The sequence below is a fragment of the Trichomycterus rosablanca genome, chromosome 5, assembly GCF_030014385.1.
Source record: "Trichomycterus rosablanca isolate fTriRos1 chromosome 5, fTriRos1.hap1, whole genome shotgun sequence".
Classification (NCBI taxonomy): Eukaryota; Metazoa; Chordata; class Actinopteri; order Siluriformes; family Trichomycteridae; genus Trichomycterus; species Trichomycterus rosablanca.
The window spans coordinates 38,661,866-38,678,221 of NC_085992.1; the positions used below are offsets into that span (position 1 = coordinate 38,661,866).

Consider the following 16,356-nt stretch of genomic DNA (forward strand, 5'->3'; position numbering starts at 1 on the left):
ATTGCACTTAGTTTTCTGCATCACTACGTCTGAGTTGCTGTAATAATTGTGAGCTGTATTGTTATGTGCAATGAACGAGAGTATAATCATCATCCCTATCTCTCTCTCTCTCTCTCTCTCTCTCTCTCTCTCTCTCTCTCACCCGCTTTCAGGCACAGTGTTGGTGGAGAATATGCAGATTAATGGTCGAGTGCAGGACCCAGGCCGGACAATCTCTCTAACTCTATTGGCTAACTATGATCACTGGGTGATACTGGATCCTGCCCTGCAAAGACTTTACCTCAACAGCACTGGACGAGTACTGGACCGAGACGTGAGTTGATTCTCTTAGGCTCGTCCATAAGTGAACACACTGATGTGTGTGGTTAATAGTGTTTAATAAAAGCAACCTGCTATTGAAATCACATAGCAGACTACAGATGTGTTAGCTTGTTACAGTAAGTTTTGCAAATGTAAAAAATATATATAAATTAGTGACTAAATACAATAAATATGAGAGTTGTTCAAAATGTTTCCGCACTTTTCCGCACTTTTTAAAACTCTATTTATTAAGAATTTCTCAAATAAATGACAATCCCCAATTTAGCGTAGTCAAGTTGTCTTCCACTGCTGGGGGATCCCTGGTTGCAGTCAAGGTGGGTATATTGCTGCTCATGCCTCCTACAAGGTAGAAATCAGATGGCGCTAAATCCAGACTATAAGCTCTCTCAGTCTCTCAGACATGACCAATTACTACTCCTCATATCCTCACCGTTTCCAACCAAAATATAAAAGATTTCTCGTACAGTAACACAACACCATGAATGCATCATGTTACACAATTATTAAAAATACATGAAACTATTACATATAATAATTATATTGTATTATACTAAATAAATTGTCTTAACTTTTATTTTAACTGATTAAAGTACTAAGAAAATTTTAATAATAATAATAATATTAATTATTATTATTATTATTATAAAATACCTGAAGAGATCACATTTACACAGAATTGATATTGGGCTTAAATACCTCCTGCTAGTAATATTATAGACACAAGATAATAAACAGTGTGCTTTACTTTGTGCTTTATTGTTTGCAAATGGAGACATGGCAGACTCTCTTGCTAAATAGCTGGTATTTTATGATAGTGTAAAATATTTGCTGCTCATCTGTGGACTACCTTATACATCTTCAGTGCCGTTTCTGGTTTTCCTGTTTAAGTGTGTGATGCAAATCCATTAATTTTACGTCAGCGGTGCTGATGAATATAAATGCATTTGTTACTCTGTTTGTTTTCACCAAATTGTTTGATCTAAATCTAGTGATTGTAGAAAAAAATCATCATGTTCAGGGATGTAAAACGACCGTAACAGACCTAACTCATTCACAATGATCATCGTAAGAACAGGTTATTAATAGAAAGCCTTTGGTGCAGCCGGGTTGATGACAGAGTGGTAAAACCGTAATACCTCTGTTGGATCAAGATCACAAGTACATTCCTGTGTCCTGGTTCAGGCTGTAGAGGAGCTTGACAGCCTGTTCGATCAGCTCGAGTCTTTATTTGTGCTAAGTACTCTAATCCAAACATATTGATTTATGTAGGAAGCAGAGAAACTAAGAAATACACAGAATGCTAAAGGAACTACGCTCTAAGCCAGGTGTACAAAGCTTATGAGACACAACATAAGGCTGAATCCACATGATTCGCCGCAAAACCGCTTTTCTGCTGACTGTGCTGTTCTTTATTATGGAGTGAGCCCTATACCGTGATTGTGCACCTGGCAGGTTTATTGATTTGCAGCTTTGCCGCTCGGTTTTTACCACTCATCGCTGCACTCGAAGTTCAGTCTGATTGATTCTCATCCCAGTTTGCTGCTGATCTTTTTCAAAGCACTGCCAGGCAGAGGAAGCTCAGTTGTTAAAGTACTGATGGTTGGGTAGAGACGTTGTAATCTAGCGGTTAAGGTACTGGACTAGTAATCAGAAGGTTACTGGTTCAAGCCCCACCACTGCCAGGTTGCCATTGTTGGGCCCTTGAGCACGGCCCTTAACCCTCAGTTGCTTAGACTGTATACTGTCACAGTACTGTAAGTTGCTTTGGATAACGGCGTCAGCTAAATGCCAAAAATGCAAATGGTACTGGAATAATAGTGAGAAGGTTGCTGGTTCAAGCCCCACTATCGCCAAGATGACACTGTAGGGCACCTGAGCAAGACCCCTAACCTTCAATTGCTCAAATTGTATTCAGTCATAATTGTAAGTCACTTTGAATAAAAGTGTCTGCTAAATCCCACAAATGTAAATGCAGATGAGACGGATTGTTAATATGAGATTTAAATAAAACATATATCAAGCTTTCTGCTTAGTGGCCAACAGGAAGTTTCACTGCTTATCACGTGAAGGGTGAAGCACACAATGCTTATCATGTTAAAAGCCACCTAAAGCTGCATCATCTTTGCTCACATTGCATCTGGCTTAAAAAATGCAGAAAAAGAGAACACAATTGATACTGGGCTATAAACAAACTCCTGCTAGTAATATTACAGACACAAGATAATAAACAGTGTCCTTTACTTTGAGCTTTACTGTTTGCAAATGGAAACATGGAACACTCTCTTGCTAAATAACTGGTATTTTATGGTACTGTAAAATATTTACTGCTTATCTGTGGATTACCTTATACATCATACGTCAGCAGTGCTGATGAATATAAACACATTTGTTATTCTGTTTGTTTTCATCAAAACATAAGATCTAATCATCAGGTTTGATGATGTAAAACAACCGTAACACCGGCAGAAAAATCAAAGATTTGGCAACCTCTTCTTGCAAAATGACTAAGGCTGATGTATCCAACATCAGTAAATTAAACAGAATATTTAATCAAAGGATCTCCTACATTTTTTCAGTTTAAATGCAAAAACACAGACATGCACAAGTTACATTTTACAACATATTCTTTATGGCCAAAAGTATGTGGACGCCTGACCATTAACTTATTATTGGATATTGTTGTGCAATATCCCTGAGCAAGGCCCTTAACCCCTTAATTGCTCAAATTGTATTCAGTCATAATTGTAAGTCACTTAAAAAAATATAAGTGTCTGCTTGATGAGACAGATAGTTAATATGATGCAGACATGGTGGAGAGAAACTGATTCTCACTGTTTCACAAAAACCTGAACTGTTTCTATCGAAATAATTTTTCAGGGCAGTTGTAGACTAGTGGTTAGGATACTGGACTAGTAATCGAAAGGTCGCTGGTTCAAGCCCCACCACTTACAGGTTGCCACTGTTGGGCCCTTGAGCAAGACCCTTAACCCCTTAATTGCTTAGAAAATATACTGTCACAGTATTGTAAGTCACTTTGGATAAAAGTGTCTGCTAAATGCCAAAAATGTAAATGTAAAATACAGCATGGTGATTAGTAAACTGAAATGTGGAGACCAGGTTTACATTTTACAAAGCAAGTTTACTAACCCCAGAATCTCTCGCCGTGGCTTCATAGCTTTTCAATAAGTTTAAATTCACTTTTCAATAAACCAAACAATACAGTTTTATGAATCCATTTGATTTTTCTGCCGAATTTTTATCTTCACATCTTCAAATCATGACCACTACCAGACCTTTATTGTTTTTTAACTAAAATAAAATTAAAAAATGAACTGCATTTGAATAAACTGTCAGTTTTGGGAAAAGCCTTCTGCTTAGTGGCCAAAAGAAAGTTTTACTGCGTATCATGTGAAAGGCGCAAACGCCACAGTAAGCAGCGCCCAACCTTGCAGTGAATGAAGCACACAATGCTCATCAGAGTCAGAGTCAGAGAGGTTTTATTGTCATTTCAGCTACATACAAGTACATATTGAAACGAAACAGCGTTCCTCTAGGATCACGGTGTAACACGGTACAAAAAGTGCAAGATAATACAAAACACTGTAAATACAACAATAAATACAAAAAATCCTATAATAAATAACTACAAAAGATATTCCTAATTATCCCTAATATAAACAAGTAATTAGAAGACAGGACTAAAGACAAGTGTTAGTACATGATGGTGAATAGATGGTACAATGGTTCATGAGGTAGTGACATGTTGTACATTAGCAGCGTAAAATTGGCAATGCCGATAAGGTGCCTAAAAAGTAAATAAGGTGCAAAAATACAAGTAAGGTGCAGAAATTATTTGTGCAGTTCCAGGAGGTAACTCCTATAAAAAAAAAGGTATCATAAAAAAAAAAAGGTATCATGTCAAAGTAGAGCTGGGCGGTATAATAATAATAATCCATTTTATTTATGGCGCCTTTCAAAACACTCAGGGACACCTTACAAAAGCAAGAAAGTAACAGACATCAATAAACAAAATCTAAAATCTAACAGAAAATCAATATACTGTAGATAAATACAATAAAATTAATACAGTAAAATTAAAAAATCAGTACAAACTCATCTATAAAATCAATACAATCTCTATGTATGATGGTCCATTCAGTATACCAGCTTTGATTCCTCGTACGGTATGGATTTTTATATACCACCATACTGTAGCATAGTTAATACAACAGCTAAAAGCGTGTATGGAGCGTTGTGCAGATTAGATACTTGTTAACCAGGTAGCGTTAGCATAACAGTAAGTGTTAAGAGATAAGAGAGGTTTTCTCGATATGCCGTGTCGGCAGTTTAGAAGTTTTTTTTTTGTTCCTACACAGATTAAAACACTAGATACTGTACGGTAAGGTTGGTCCACCTTGTAGATGTAAAGTCAGAGACGATCGCTCATCTTTTGCTGCTGTTTGAGTCGGTCATCTTCTAGACCTTCTTCAGTGGTCACAGGACGCTGCCCACGAGGGTGCTGTTGGCTGGATATTTTTGGTTGGTGGACTATTCTCAGTCCAGCAGTGACAGTGAGGTGTTTAAAACTCCATCAGCGCTGCTGTGTCTTATCCACTCATACCAGCACAACACACACTAACACACCACCACCATGTCATTGTCACTGCAGTGCTGAGAATGATCCACCACCTAAATAATACCTGCTCTGTGGTGGTCCTGGGAGAGTCCTGACCATTGGAGAACAGCATGAAAGGGGGCTAACAAAGCATGCGAAGAAACAGATGGACTACAGTCAGTAATTGTAGAACTACAAAGTGCTTCTATATGGTAAGTGGAGCTGATAAAATGGACAGTGAGTGTAGAAACAAGGGGGTGGTTTTAATGTTATGGCTGATTGGTGTACATGGGGAAATGAAAACGTTTTATATTCTATGTACTTATGACAGTAAAATCAGCCACAGACATATAACAAGTCCCAGTCATACAAATATAAATAAATAAAAAAATAAAATAAAAAAAAACATACCCTGATATACTGTAAAACCGTCAGACTGTGATACAAATTCTTGTCAAAGCCACCTAAACTTCCTCAAAGCCGCCTTAACTTTGTTCAGTTTACTGAAGATGTAGTTCATCACACAAACTGTTCCTCGTACCAGCTACCACCCACCCATTGCTTTTTGTTTGAGGTGAATAGTTTAAAAGCTGCTGTGAAATTGGTCAAACATAAAACCAGAAATACACTCGAGACCAAAGATGAAACACAGGTTCAGAAACAAAGACACATTTGTTGATGCATCAAACAAATTTAAATGGACAACACTGATGCCAGAACAAGCGAACAGACAGTTTGATGCTGGAAAACTGGTTTAAAATGGATTCAGCCTCTCTTTTATCTTCCAAGATCTGGACTACCGCTGTGATCTGTGTTGCCATATATGAGTTTGGTTCAAGCTTGCCCAACAGATGGGCCCTGTTAAAACCATGTCATTTTTTAAATTATTTTACAAATAAATGGCTTTTTTAATGGCAGCTAGTTCATGTTTTAATATTTAATAATTTGAACGTATTTAAACCCCGAAACCAGAATCTGGGAGTGAAAAAAAAAAGATCAGAGATCTGGCAACCTTTGATTGCAACATGACTAAAGCTGGTGTATCAAACATCAGTTAATTAAACAGAATATTTAATGAAAGGACTTTTGCAGTTCATGTACATAACACAAACATTCACATTTTACAACATATTCTATATGGCCAAAAGTATGTGGACACCTGACCATTAGCTTATTATTGAATATCTTACTCTAAAACCAATTGTTATGTAACTGTAACAGCCTTCGGGCTTCTAGGAAAGCTTTTTTCTACAATTTTGGACTGTGTCCTTTGAAATTTGGGCCCATTTAGTTAAAAGAACAATTAAGATGTTAGTCAGTGTTAGGGAAGAAGACCTGGCTCACAGTCAGCGTTCTAGTTTATCTCCAAGATGTTTAATTGAGGTTAAAGTCAGACTCTGTGTAGGCCCCTGGAGTTTCTCCACACCAAACTTATCAAACTATGTTTTTGTGGACTCATCGTTTACACTGCATGTGCAAACAAGTATTTAAGTGGGATTTTAGAAAGTCAGGTTCCTGGTAAACAGTTATGTTTACACAGGGTTTAAGATGTATAATACATATAAATAAAAATGGTAATTACCGTCTTTCTTTTTTCAGCCTCCGAACTACATTACAACCATAGTGGTTCAGGTTCAGTGTACCAACGAGCTGGTGGGCACAGTTATCCTGCACGAGGTCCGAATTGTTGTGCGTGACAGAAACGACAACACGCCACAGTTCCAGCATCCACGCTACTACGTGGCAGTCAATGAGGTAAGGTCTGCTATACTGTTACCTTTTTTCTTGATTGTTTTCTATCGATCTAGTCATTTCCAATTCCCAACTGTGAATGCGCTGCTGCTTGCACAACCCTTGATCTGATCAAAGAGAATCGGCTTACCACACACTCTCTCTCTAGACACAGAGCCGTATCGCGTATGGAGAGCCCTGTGAAGCTTCATGTGACCCCCCACCCACATTAGTGTAGGCACCTGGGCAAGTCCTGGAGTTCCTATACTTCAGCAACAGTGAGAAGAGACCCTGTTCGACCTTCTCTTCCTTTAAACACGGCCAATTGTATTGCGCCCCAGACTGTCAAATTAAAACATCTGCATTTAGTAGTTTTTGGATAAGCTAACAAATATAGTTTTTTATTATAATTTTTTTTTTTTCTCCCCTTTTTCTCCCCCTTTAGCGCATCCAATTGTTCAATTTGCATCGTGCTTCCTCTCTGTCTATGCCGAACCCTGCCCTGACGCCCATTCGGAGAGACACACCCTAAGGGCACTCTTCCTCATCTCTGTGCAGGCACCTCTAATCAGCCGGCAGAGGTCGTAATCGCATTGAGAGAGACCCACATCCGGTTCTTTGTCCCACCCCCCAACTGAGCAACTGGCCAATCGTTGCTCATACAGCCACTCAGCCTCGAACCGGTAAGGCAGATTTGGATTCGATACGAGGTACTCAGAATCCAGCTCTGGTTGCAGCGTGTCTTTTTACCGCTGCGCCACCTGAGCGGCATAAGCTAACAAATTAAAAATAAAGAAATAAATGATAATAATAAAAATAATAATAATAATAAGAAGAAGAAGAAGAAGAAGAATTATAATAATAAATACTACTATTTTATTGCATGTTTGGGCCAGTGATAGCTCAGTGGTTAAGGTACTGGACTAGTAAACAGAAGGTTGTCGGTTCAAGCCCCACCACCACCAAGTTGCCACTGTTGGGTCCCTGAGCAAGGCCCTTAACCCTCAATTGCTCATTGTGTAAGTCGCTTTGGATAAAAGCGTCTGCTAAATGCTGAAAATGTAAATGTTTGTTTTTTAGTGTTATGGCCACTTATAATACTTATATTATTAATATTGTAACTCGTACAACACTATTTAATCTCGTACATTACCACTTAACTACGTATCTACCCCAGGAATGATTAAAAACATCTTAACGTTTGTATAAAGCTTTAGTCTTACATTCTTAAATTTTCCATTTTCTAAGACTGCATCTTTTCAACTGCTCAAGGCGAGTTCATATGCGGATCAGCTTTGTGTAAGGAGAGCTACACCCTGATTAACGTATTATTCCTCGACTCTTTGCAGGCAGCATTAATTAATTAATTATTTCATTAATTAATTCATGCATTCATTCATTGTCTGTTTTACCACTGCCTAATCCTAATCAGGGTAACAGTGAGTACAATTTACTGGGCAAAAGGCAGGAAACACCCTGAACAGGTTGCCAGTTCATCACAGGGTAAATGCACACACACACACACACACACACACACACCTAGGGGACATAGTATCTCAAGTTACCTTACCTATTGTACTGTGGAAGGAAACTGGAGCTCCAGGAGGAAACCCACACAGACACAGGAAGAACATGCAAACTCCACACAGAAAAGACACAGACCACTTCACCTGGTAATCGAACCCAGGACCTTCTTGCTGTGAGGCGACAGTGCTAGCCACCATGCCATCATGCCACCCTCATTCATTCATTCATTTATACTTTTCTTTTTACTAACCATTCGTGGTCAGGGTTTTAATGGGTATGATGCCACCTGGAAAATACACGTTGGACATTGTGCCAGACCATAGCAGACCAATACATATAGTGACAAGTAGACAGAAATGTGGTAGGAAACCAGTACTTAAAGGAAATGAACACAGACACTGGAAGAACATACAAAAATCCTCACAAACAGTGACCGGAGGTAAAGATAGAATACAGAACCAGCTTCACCAGCTGTGCCGTTGTGCCCTGATCTTAATTAAATCAGTATTTTTATTATGTAAGTTTTCTTTTGTTGTGTGTAAAAGTGAATGTTTTATGTTATTTATATATTTATTAGTTTAACACACCCACTGCAATGCCACCACAAGTCTCTAGGGGTTTATAAACCCCCAGTGGGGAACCGCTGATAATAGGGCCCCTCTTGTTTCTAACAGAACTAATGATTTACTGTCCCGTACACTAATACAACACAGAAACTAATGCTCTTCGGGCCAAGACGAAGTACCGTCTCACGAACCGCCCCACTTTTTCTCTTCCTACTTCTTCTGTCCATGTGTAATTCTAGCACAGCTCAATTTCATTTAGCATCATGCGAGAGATAATAAAGGATGATTTAATATCAGGCCTGAATTGCATATGCTGATGACACATTACTTGTGGATGACTGATGTGGCTGTGCATCGGGCTCGGGGAGTTTCATTTTCAGGCTTGGCTTGCGTTAAGATGAGACAAATGCGGCTGGCTGCCTGTGATTGGCCAGAACTGTGCGGCGTGTGGATGAGCTACGAGACCGAGTGGGGAAGCTGTGCCGCTTATCTTGATTAAAGTGATTGACATAATCCTGCTATGCATTGTTCATGGATGAGGAAGGAAGTGTGTGTGTGTGTGTGTGTGTGTGTGAGAGAGAGAGAGAGAGAGAGAGAGAGAGAGAGAGAGTAATTACCTAGTCAGCTTGCATACTCCATTTGTTCATCAGGTCGAACATTACCTCCCCCACCCCAGTTACTACCCCAGAGCCGGCTGTGCATTTACAAACACATACAGACACTCGGTCCATGGAGGGGGTTGGATGTTGCTGACAGTAAATTGGTAAAACAAACCAATTGTTTTTGTAATAACAATGAAGATAAAGTGAATGTTGGGTGATGGTTTACCATATATCATTTAATATCAGTAGCTTTAAACTATCAGCTTGAGAGTGGGTGCTATACAGCAACAGAGTCTGGTGGACCTAGGCTGGATCAAGCCCCATCACTGCAAGGTTGCCACTGTTGGGCCCTTGAGCAAGACCTTTAAGCCTCAATTGCTTAGAGAGTATACTGTCACAGTACTGTATAAAAGTGTCTGCTAAATAATGAAAATGTAAATTTGCAACTCTAAATGTATTGTGGGTACATTCATGGGGATCTAATTTCTACTCTTGTCTATGGGGATTGTCAGGGAGGGGTTTATCATGTACCCCGTGTGTCCATGTGTGCCCCCCCACCCCACAAATACTCCAGTTTTCTCCCACCTTCCAAAGCATGCCGATGTTTGATTTGCTGTTCTTAATGTTTCCTATTTGTAAGTAAGTGTGGGTGGTACCATGTGGTGCCAGACCCACCACTACCCTGACCAGAATAAATCACTTCACATTTATGGCGTTTAGCAGATGCTTTTATCTAAAGCGACTTACAGTACTTGGACAGTATTCAATCTAAGCAACTAAGGGTTAAGAGCCTTTCTCAAGGGTCCAACAGTGGCAACCTGGCAGTGGTGGGGCTTGAACCAGCAAGCTTCTGATTACATTTACATTTTCAGCATTAAGCAGATGCCTTTATACAAAGCGACTTACAAATGAGATTAAATACATTGCAAGCAATTGAGCAAGGGATCAACAGTGGCAACCTGGCAGTTCTGGGACTTAAACTAGTGACCTTCCAGTAACTAGTCCTGTACTTTAACCACTAGGCTACAACTGCCTAGTGACTGAATGAAACTAAATTCAATTGATGAAAGAACCAAGGATTTGTTATAGAATTATACACCGATCAGCCAAAACATTAAAACCTTGTTTCTACACTCACTGTCCATTTTATCAGCTCCACTTACCATATAGGAGCACTTTGTGGTTCTACAATTACTGCCTGTAGTCCATCTGTTTCTCTGCATGCTTTGTTAGCCCCCTTTCATGCTGTTCTTCAATGGTCAGGACTTTCCCAGGACCACTACAGAGTAGGTATTTATTTGGGTGGTGGATCATTCTCAGCACTGCAGTGGCACTGACATGGTATTTGTGGACACGAGTGGACATGGTATTTAAAAACTCCAGCAGCGCTGCTGTGTCTGATCCACTCATACCAGCATAACACACACTAACACACCACCACCATGTCAGTGTCACTGCAGTGCTGAGAATGATCCAGCACCTAAATAATACTTACTCTGTAGTGGTCATGTGGGGGTCCTGACCATTGAAGGACAGGGTGAAAGCAGGCTATAAAGGTATGTTGAGAAATAGATGGACTACAGGCAGTAATTGTAGAACTACAAAGTGCTTATGTATGGTAAGTGGAGCTGATAAAATGTACAGTGAGTGTAGAAATGAGGAGGTGGTTTTAATGTTATGGCTGTGTTGGTGTTAGAAATGGGGGGGGGGGTAGTTTTTAATACAGTACTTGAGTACGTTACAACCACATGATCAAAGAAGCTGGAACAGTAAAATTCAAATAAAAACTGTAAGCCGTAACTTATATACAGTCTTTCACAGATATTTTATTGAAAATCATTCCAAATAAGATATATTTGATGTTTTCACATTCATTCATAGCTTCTTGTAAATATAATTGTAAACATTTCTGATCTGACGCCTGCAACAAAGTCGAAAATCAGTATTGATAGCCTGTCACGAAGCAGCATGTTTATTTAATGAATACAACCACATAGGCTCTGGCGTACTTTGGAAAACCCTCGTCAATAAGCACAGTTCGTTGCTACATCTACAAATGCTGCCAGTTTCTCTGGGTTTAAGCTGATCAGAGATGGACTAATACAGAGTGGGAGCAGAGTGCTGTGGATCTCTCAAATTATTCTCAGAAATAATAGGCAGTATGTTTTCCAAGCCTACAGCAGGTAATGCAGGTAATGCACCATTCCTATTATTAGTGGTGCACAAGTTTAAAAGCCAGAATCAGTCATGGTATAGGGGTGTGTAGGTGCCAATGGTATGGGTAACTTGCTTATTGGTTAAGGCATCATCAATGCTGAGGGGTACATCTGCATTTTGGAGAAACATATGCTAGATGCAACACAATGCCAAGCCACATTCTGTAACAATAGCATTGGTTTGTATTAAAGAAGTACAAGTGCTAAACTGACCTGCCTGTGGTTCAGACTGTCTGTTTGTTTAGCTTTTCGTAGTTGGGTTTGTATTATAAACATGTATAGTCTATGTGTGTTATACAACAAGATTGGCAGTGGGCTCAGATTTACAGGATCATGTCCACCTGCCCTGCCTGTAATGGTCAGCAAGTTGGCATGGAGGTGCAGATGACTGTTGTTGGTGCTCTCTTTAATCAGACAGGCTCTGCATCTCAGCGGTGATGCACTGCACCAGGGATATCCTTTTAAAAGCCGTTCTTGTTGGGCATGTACTTGCTGGTTCTCTGATTTTGCGTCGCATGGTGTTCATGCCTTGGTGGTACCTGGACGCCAGTATCGTTTGCTTCCGACTGCCTAGATGTGGGCACTACTTAATCCTTTTCTGAGGAACTTAGCCATTTTGCTGAACCCTTTTCCATCACTGTAATCACCCGAAAGGCCAAGCTGCCTCTAGAGCCCCCTGTTTCTCCACTTCTTTTTAATTGTTACCCAGCAACGGTGTTGTCATGCAACGGTGGACTAAGTAGCTAGTGCTGTGGTATCTCAGTTTTCACCCCTGTTCTTTTATCCTGTTGTTTCCTTTTGTCCTTTGTGGTTGTGAGTTTTGCTCGGTGCATGTCACAGATGTTCCTGTGGGGTGTGCGCATGGTTACCTAAGTGTTCCAACGTACGTCTCTTTTCTTTTATGGGTGAGAGTGTAAAGTGTGATATCCCCTACTCAACTAATGTGCTCATCTATCTGTTCTATTGTCCCTCTGCTTTTGGCTGAGGAGCTTATTCGATGTTTTTGCTTCTATCATAGATATCAGTTTTTTTGCCACCTTTTATTTTTGAGTTTATTTTGTTTGTTGGTCTTTAGCCATAGTGTTGTTCTACCTTGTGTTACACCTGCCACCTCGGTGGCGAGGTGCGACCCACGTTGTTATTACTATGTATACAGTAGTACATCATGTACACCACAGTACTGTGCTGTGTTACTGTTGTGTTGTGTGTCTCTCTCTTAAACACTACTGTTGTTTTGTGTAGATGTAGATCAAATTGAATTGAGCTACTGTAGCTCAGATTGCTGAAGAAGTTAATGCTGGTTCTGATAGAAAGGTGTCAGAATACACAGTGCATCACGGTTTGTCGCTTGAGGCTGCATAGCCACAGACCAGTCAGGGTGCCCATGCTGACCCCTGTTGACCGCCGAAAGCACCAACAGTGGTGGGCACATGGGCATTGGAACTGGACCACGGAGCAATGGAAAAAGGTGGCCTGGTCTTATGAATCACGTTTTCTTTTACATCACGTGGATGGCCGGGTGCGTGTGTGTCGCTTACCCGGGAAACACATGACACCAGGATGCACTATGGGAAGAAGGCTAGCCGGTGGAGGCAGTGTGATGCTTTGGGCAATGTTCTGCTTTGGAAAACTTGGGTCCTGTCATCCATGTGGATGTTACTTTGACATGTACCACCTACCTAAGCATTGTTGCAGATCATGTACACCCTTTCATGGAAACAGTATTCCCTGATGGCTGTGGCCTCTTTTAGCAGGATAATGCGCCCTGCCCCAAGCAAAAATGGTTCAGGAATGGTTTGAGGAGCACAACAACGAGTCTGAGGTGTCGACTTGGCCTCCAAATTCCCCAGATCTCAATCCAATCGAGCATCTGTGGGATGTGCTGGACAAACAAGTCCGATCCATGGAGGCCCCACCTCACAACTTACAGGAGTTAAAGGATCTGCTGCTAACATCTTGGTTCAGGGGTCTAGCGGAGTCCATGCCTTGACGAGTCAGGGCTGTTTTGGCTACAAAAGGGGCACCAACACAATATTAGGTCATAATGTTATAAAAATATGCAATACAGTAACAATAAATAAATAAATTACAGTAGCCTAGTTTTTTTATTGGCATAAACTGAGAATATTCAACTGAAACTTGAAAGGTACATGCATTCCTGAACATGGAAAACATTCATTTGGAAAAGTAATCAAATTAATTTTGGTTTATTTGCACCCCAAAGAAGTTAAAACTCTATTTTGACACCCATCCTGATTATTAAAATTAGGTGATTCAGCCACATCAATTGCTTACAGGTTTATAAAATCAAATATATAAAAAAATTCTATGCTTTTAACCTTGTGAGAGCTGTTTGAATGTCCCTGTCCACAAAGTGTGGTCCATAAATATAAAAAGGGAAAAGTATTTCCAAATATAACGAAACGAAAGAATGGACAACATCGCCAGATCAGCCAGAAGTCAGGACATAACCAAACCAACAACAAGCTCCAAGAAATCAAACCTAACATAAAACCAATAGGTTACAAGATGGAGAACCAACATCACCAAGTTATCCACACAAGGTTGCGCATAGGACACTACCAACTGACACACAAACACCTACTTACAGGAGATGAACCCCCTACCTGTCAAAACTGCAACGAGACCCTGACAATTAAACACATACTGATCAAATGCCCTACCCTGCAGCCACAAAGACAGCAACACTTCCGTGCAGACAACATCAAAGATCTCTTCGATAAGACCTCACCAGGGAAAATACATAACTACTTAACACACGTCAAACTGGTACACCTTATGTAATAAAGGAAATGATGGTGACCGCTCAGGTGGCGCAGCGGTAAAAAGACACGCTGCAACCAGAGCTGGATTCTGAGTACCTCGTATCGAATCCAGCTCTGCCTTACCGGTTCGAGGCTGAGTGGCTGTCTGAGCAACGATTGGCCGGTTGCTCAGTTGGGGGGTGGGACAAAGAACCGGATGTGGGTCTCTGTCTGTCAGAATGCGATTACGACCTCTGCCGGCTGATTAGAGGCGCCTGCACAGAGATGAGGAAGAGTACCCTTAGGGTGTGTCTCTCCGCATGCAATGCTAGGTGGCGCCACACTCATCAATGTGTGGGTGGCAAAAATGCATCTGGCTGCTGCCCATGTTTCGGAGAGGATATGGGTTAGCTTCGATCTCCTCGGTCAGGGCAGGGTTCGGTATAGACAGAGAGGAAGCACGATGCAAATTGAACAATTGGATGCACTAAAGGGGGAGAAAAAGGGGAAAAAATACTAATAAAACTAAAGGAAATGATGGGAGTACCAAGCCACACCCCTGCCCTTTAAAAACATTGTCACCATTATATGAACCAGAAACTTGACATGCTGACATGGCAATAAATCCCAGCTATCATCATCCAATGCCTGCATGTGTTCTTGGCAAGCATCTGATTCAATGACCTAAAACACCTTTCAGATGTGTTGTTTTTCCCCTCTAACATTGATCTATCATAGGATGCTGCATAGACAGAGCTACTTTTAAGAACTGGTTTGGGAATCACTGACATGATTGATGGCTCAAAGACTTGACTGTTTTGAGGTTGATTGCATGACAGTTTCTCTTACTCTACCGCTTCATCAAATTTATTTCTACTCAGATAAAATAGTGTGTGTCTGTACGAGTGCGTGTTTACCTGCCAGCACTAAACACTGTGTGAATAACACCTGGAGTGCATCTGTGTGGATGCATGCTGAACATGTTTTGGTAATTGTGTGGAGTCGTGCACTTCCACCTTTTCTGAATTGCGAGACATTTTCATAATTGAGGGGAGGTGTGGAGCATGAAATTACTCCGCTGCTACAGCAAGTGTGTATGTGTGTGTTAATACAGAAGCTTCAGTAGGAGAACTGAACACACCACTGTTAACATTTGATTAACTAGGTGTGTGTAGCAACAAAGAAATATTACTCTGTGGTAATTTTGGAGTATTTACATTTCACTCATATTTTTTAGATAGATTAGATTAGATAGATTAGATAGATAGATAGATAGATAGATAGATAGATAGATAGATAGATAGATAGATAGATAGATAGATAGATAGATAGATAGATAGATAGATAGATAGATAGATAGATAGATAGATAGATAGATAGATAACTTTATTAATTCCATAGGTTATTGTCAGTTATTACAGCAGCTCCAGGTACATTACAGCATTTAATATTAAAGTACAAAGAATTAAAGTACACAAGTAATGTTGTACACACTATCTAATTGAATAAATAGAATAAATAATGTAGTATGTAATATAAAAAAACTTAAGAAGTATCCTAGCATTAAATATTTTAGATGAGATATGTAATATGTGATATACTAAGCTGTTGTAGTGTTAAATAATAACAGATATGTAGTATATTCTTTATAAACAGTGCTAGAACATGCTCCATGAGTCTGTCCTGATAGTAGTTCTGTGTTCGATGATGATGTCCCGAACTAGTGAAGTGTTATACAGCGTGATCGCTGCTGGTACAAACGATCTCCTGTACCGTTCCTTGTTACAGCGGAGCTGGATGAGTCTGTTGCTGAAAGTGCTCAGCTGTCTGACTTACAGGTCATGAAGGGGGTAATAAATAATAAATAATTGTTATCTTTTTTGTTTCCCAGAATATTGTACTGACTGATCACTATATAAATCATTCTATAACATTTGTTTATTTCTCCCGATTTTTTTAGCGCATTAAATTTTTGCCCGACTGCGTTATGCTTCCTCTCTACTGGTGCTGACC

At 40.1% G+C, this 16,356-nt stretch overlaps 1 protein-coding gene across 1 annotated transcript in view; it reads left to right on the forward strand.

Annotated features, from left to right (window-relative positions):
* The window catches only part of pcdh15a (protocadherin-related 15a), a 483,603-nt gene that overhangs the window by 186,070 nt on the left and 281,177 nt on the right, over positions 1 to 16,356 (forward strand). The window contains exons 5-6 of the mRNA XM_062995172.1: positions 153 to 313; positions 6,536 to 6,691. Coding sequence (XP_062851242.1) covers positions 153 to 313; positions 6,536 to 6,691 — 317 coding nt within the window. The remainder of the gene's footprint in view (positions 1 to 152; positions 314 to 6,535; positions 6,692 to 16,356) is intronic.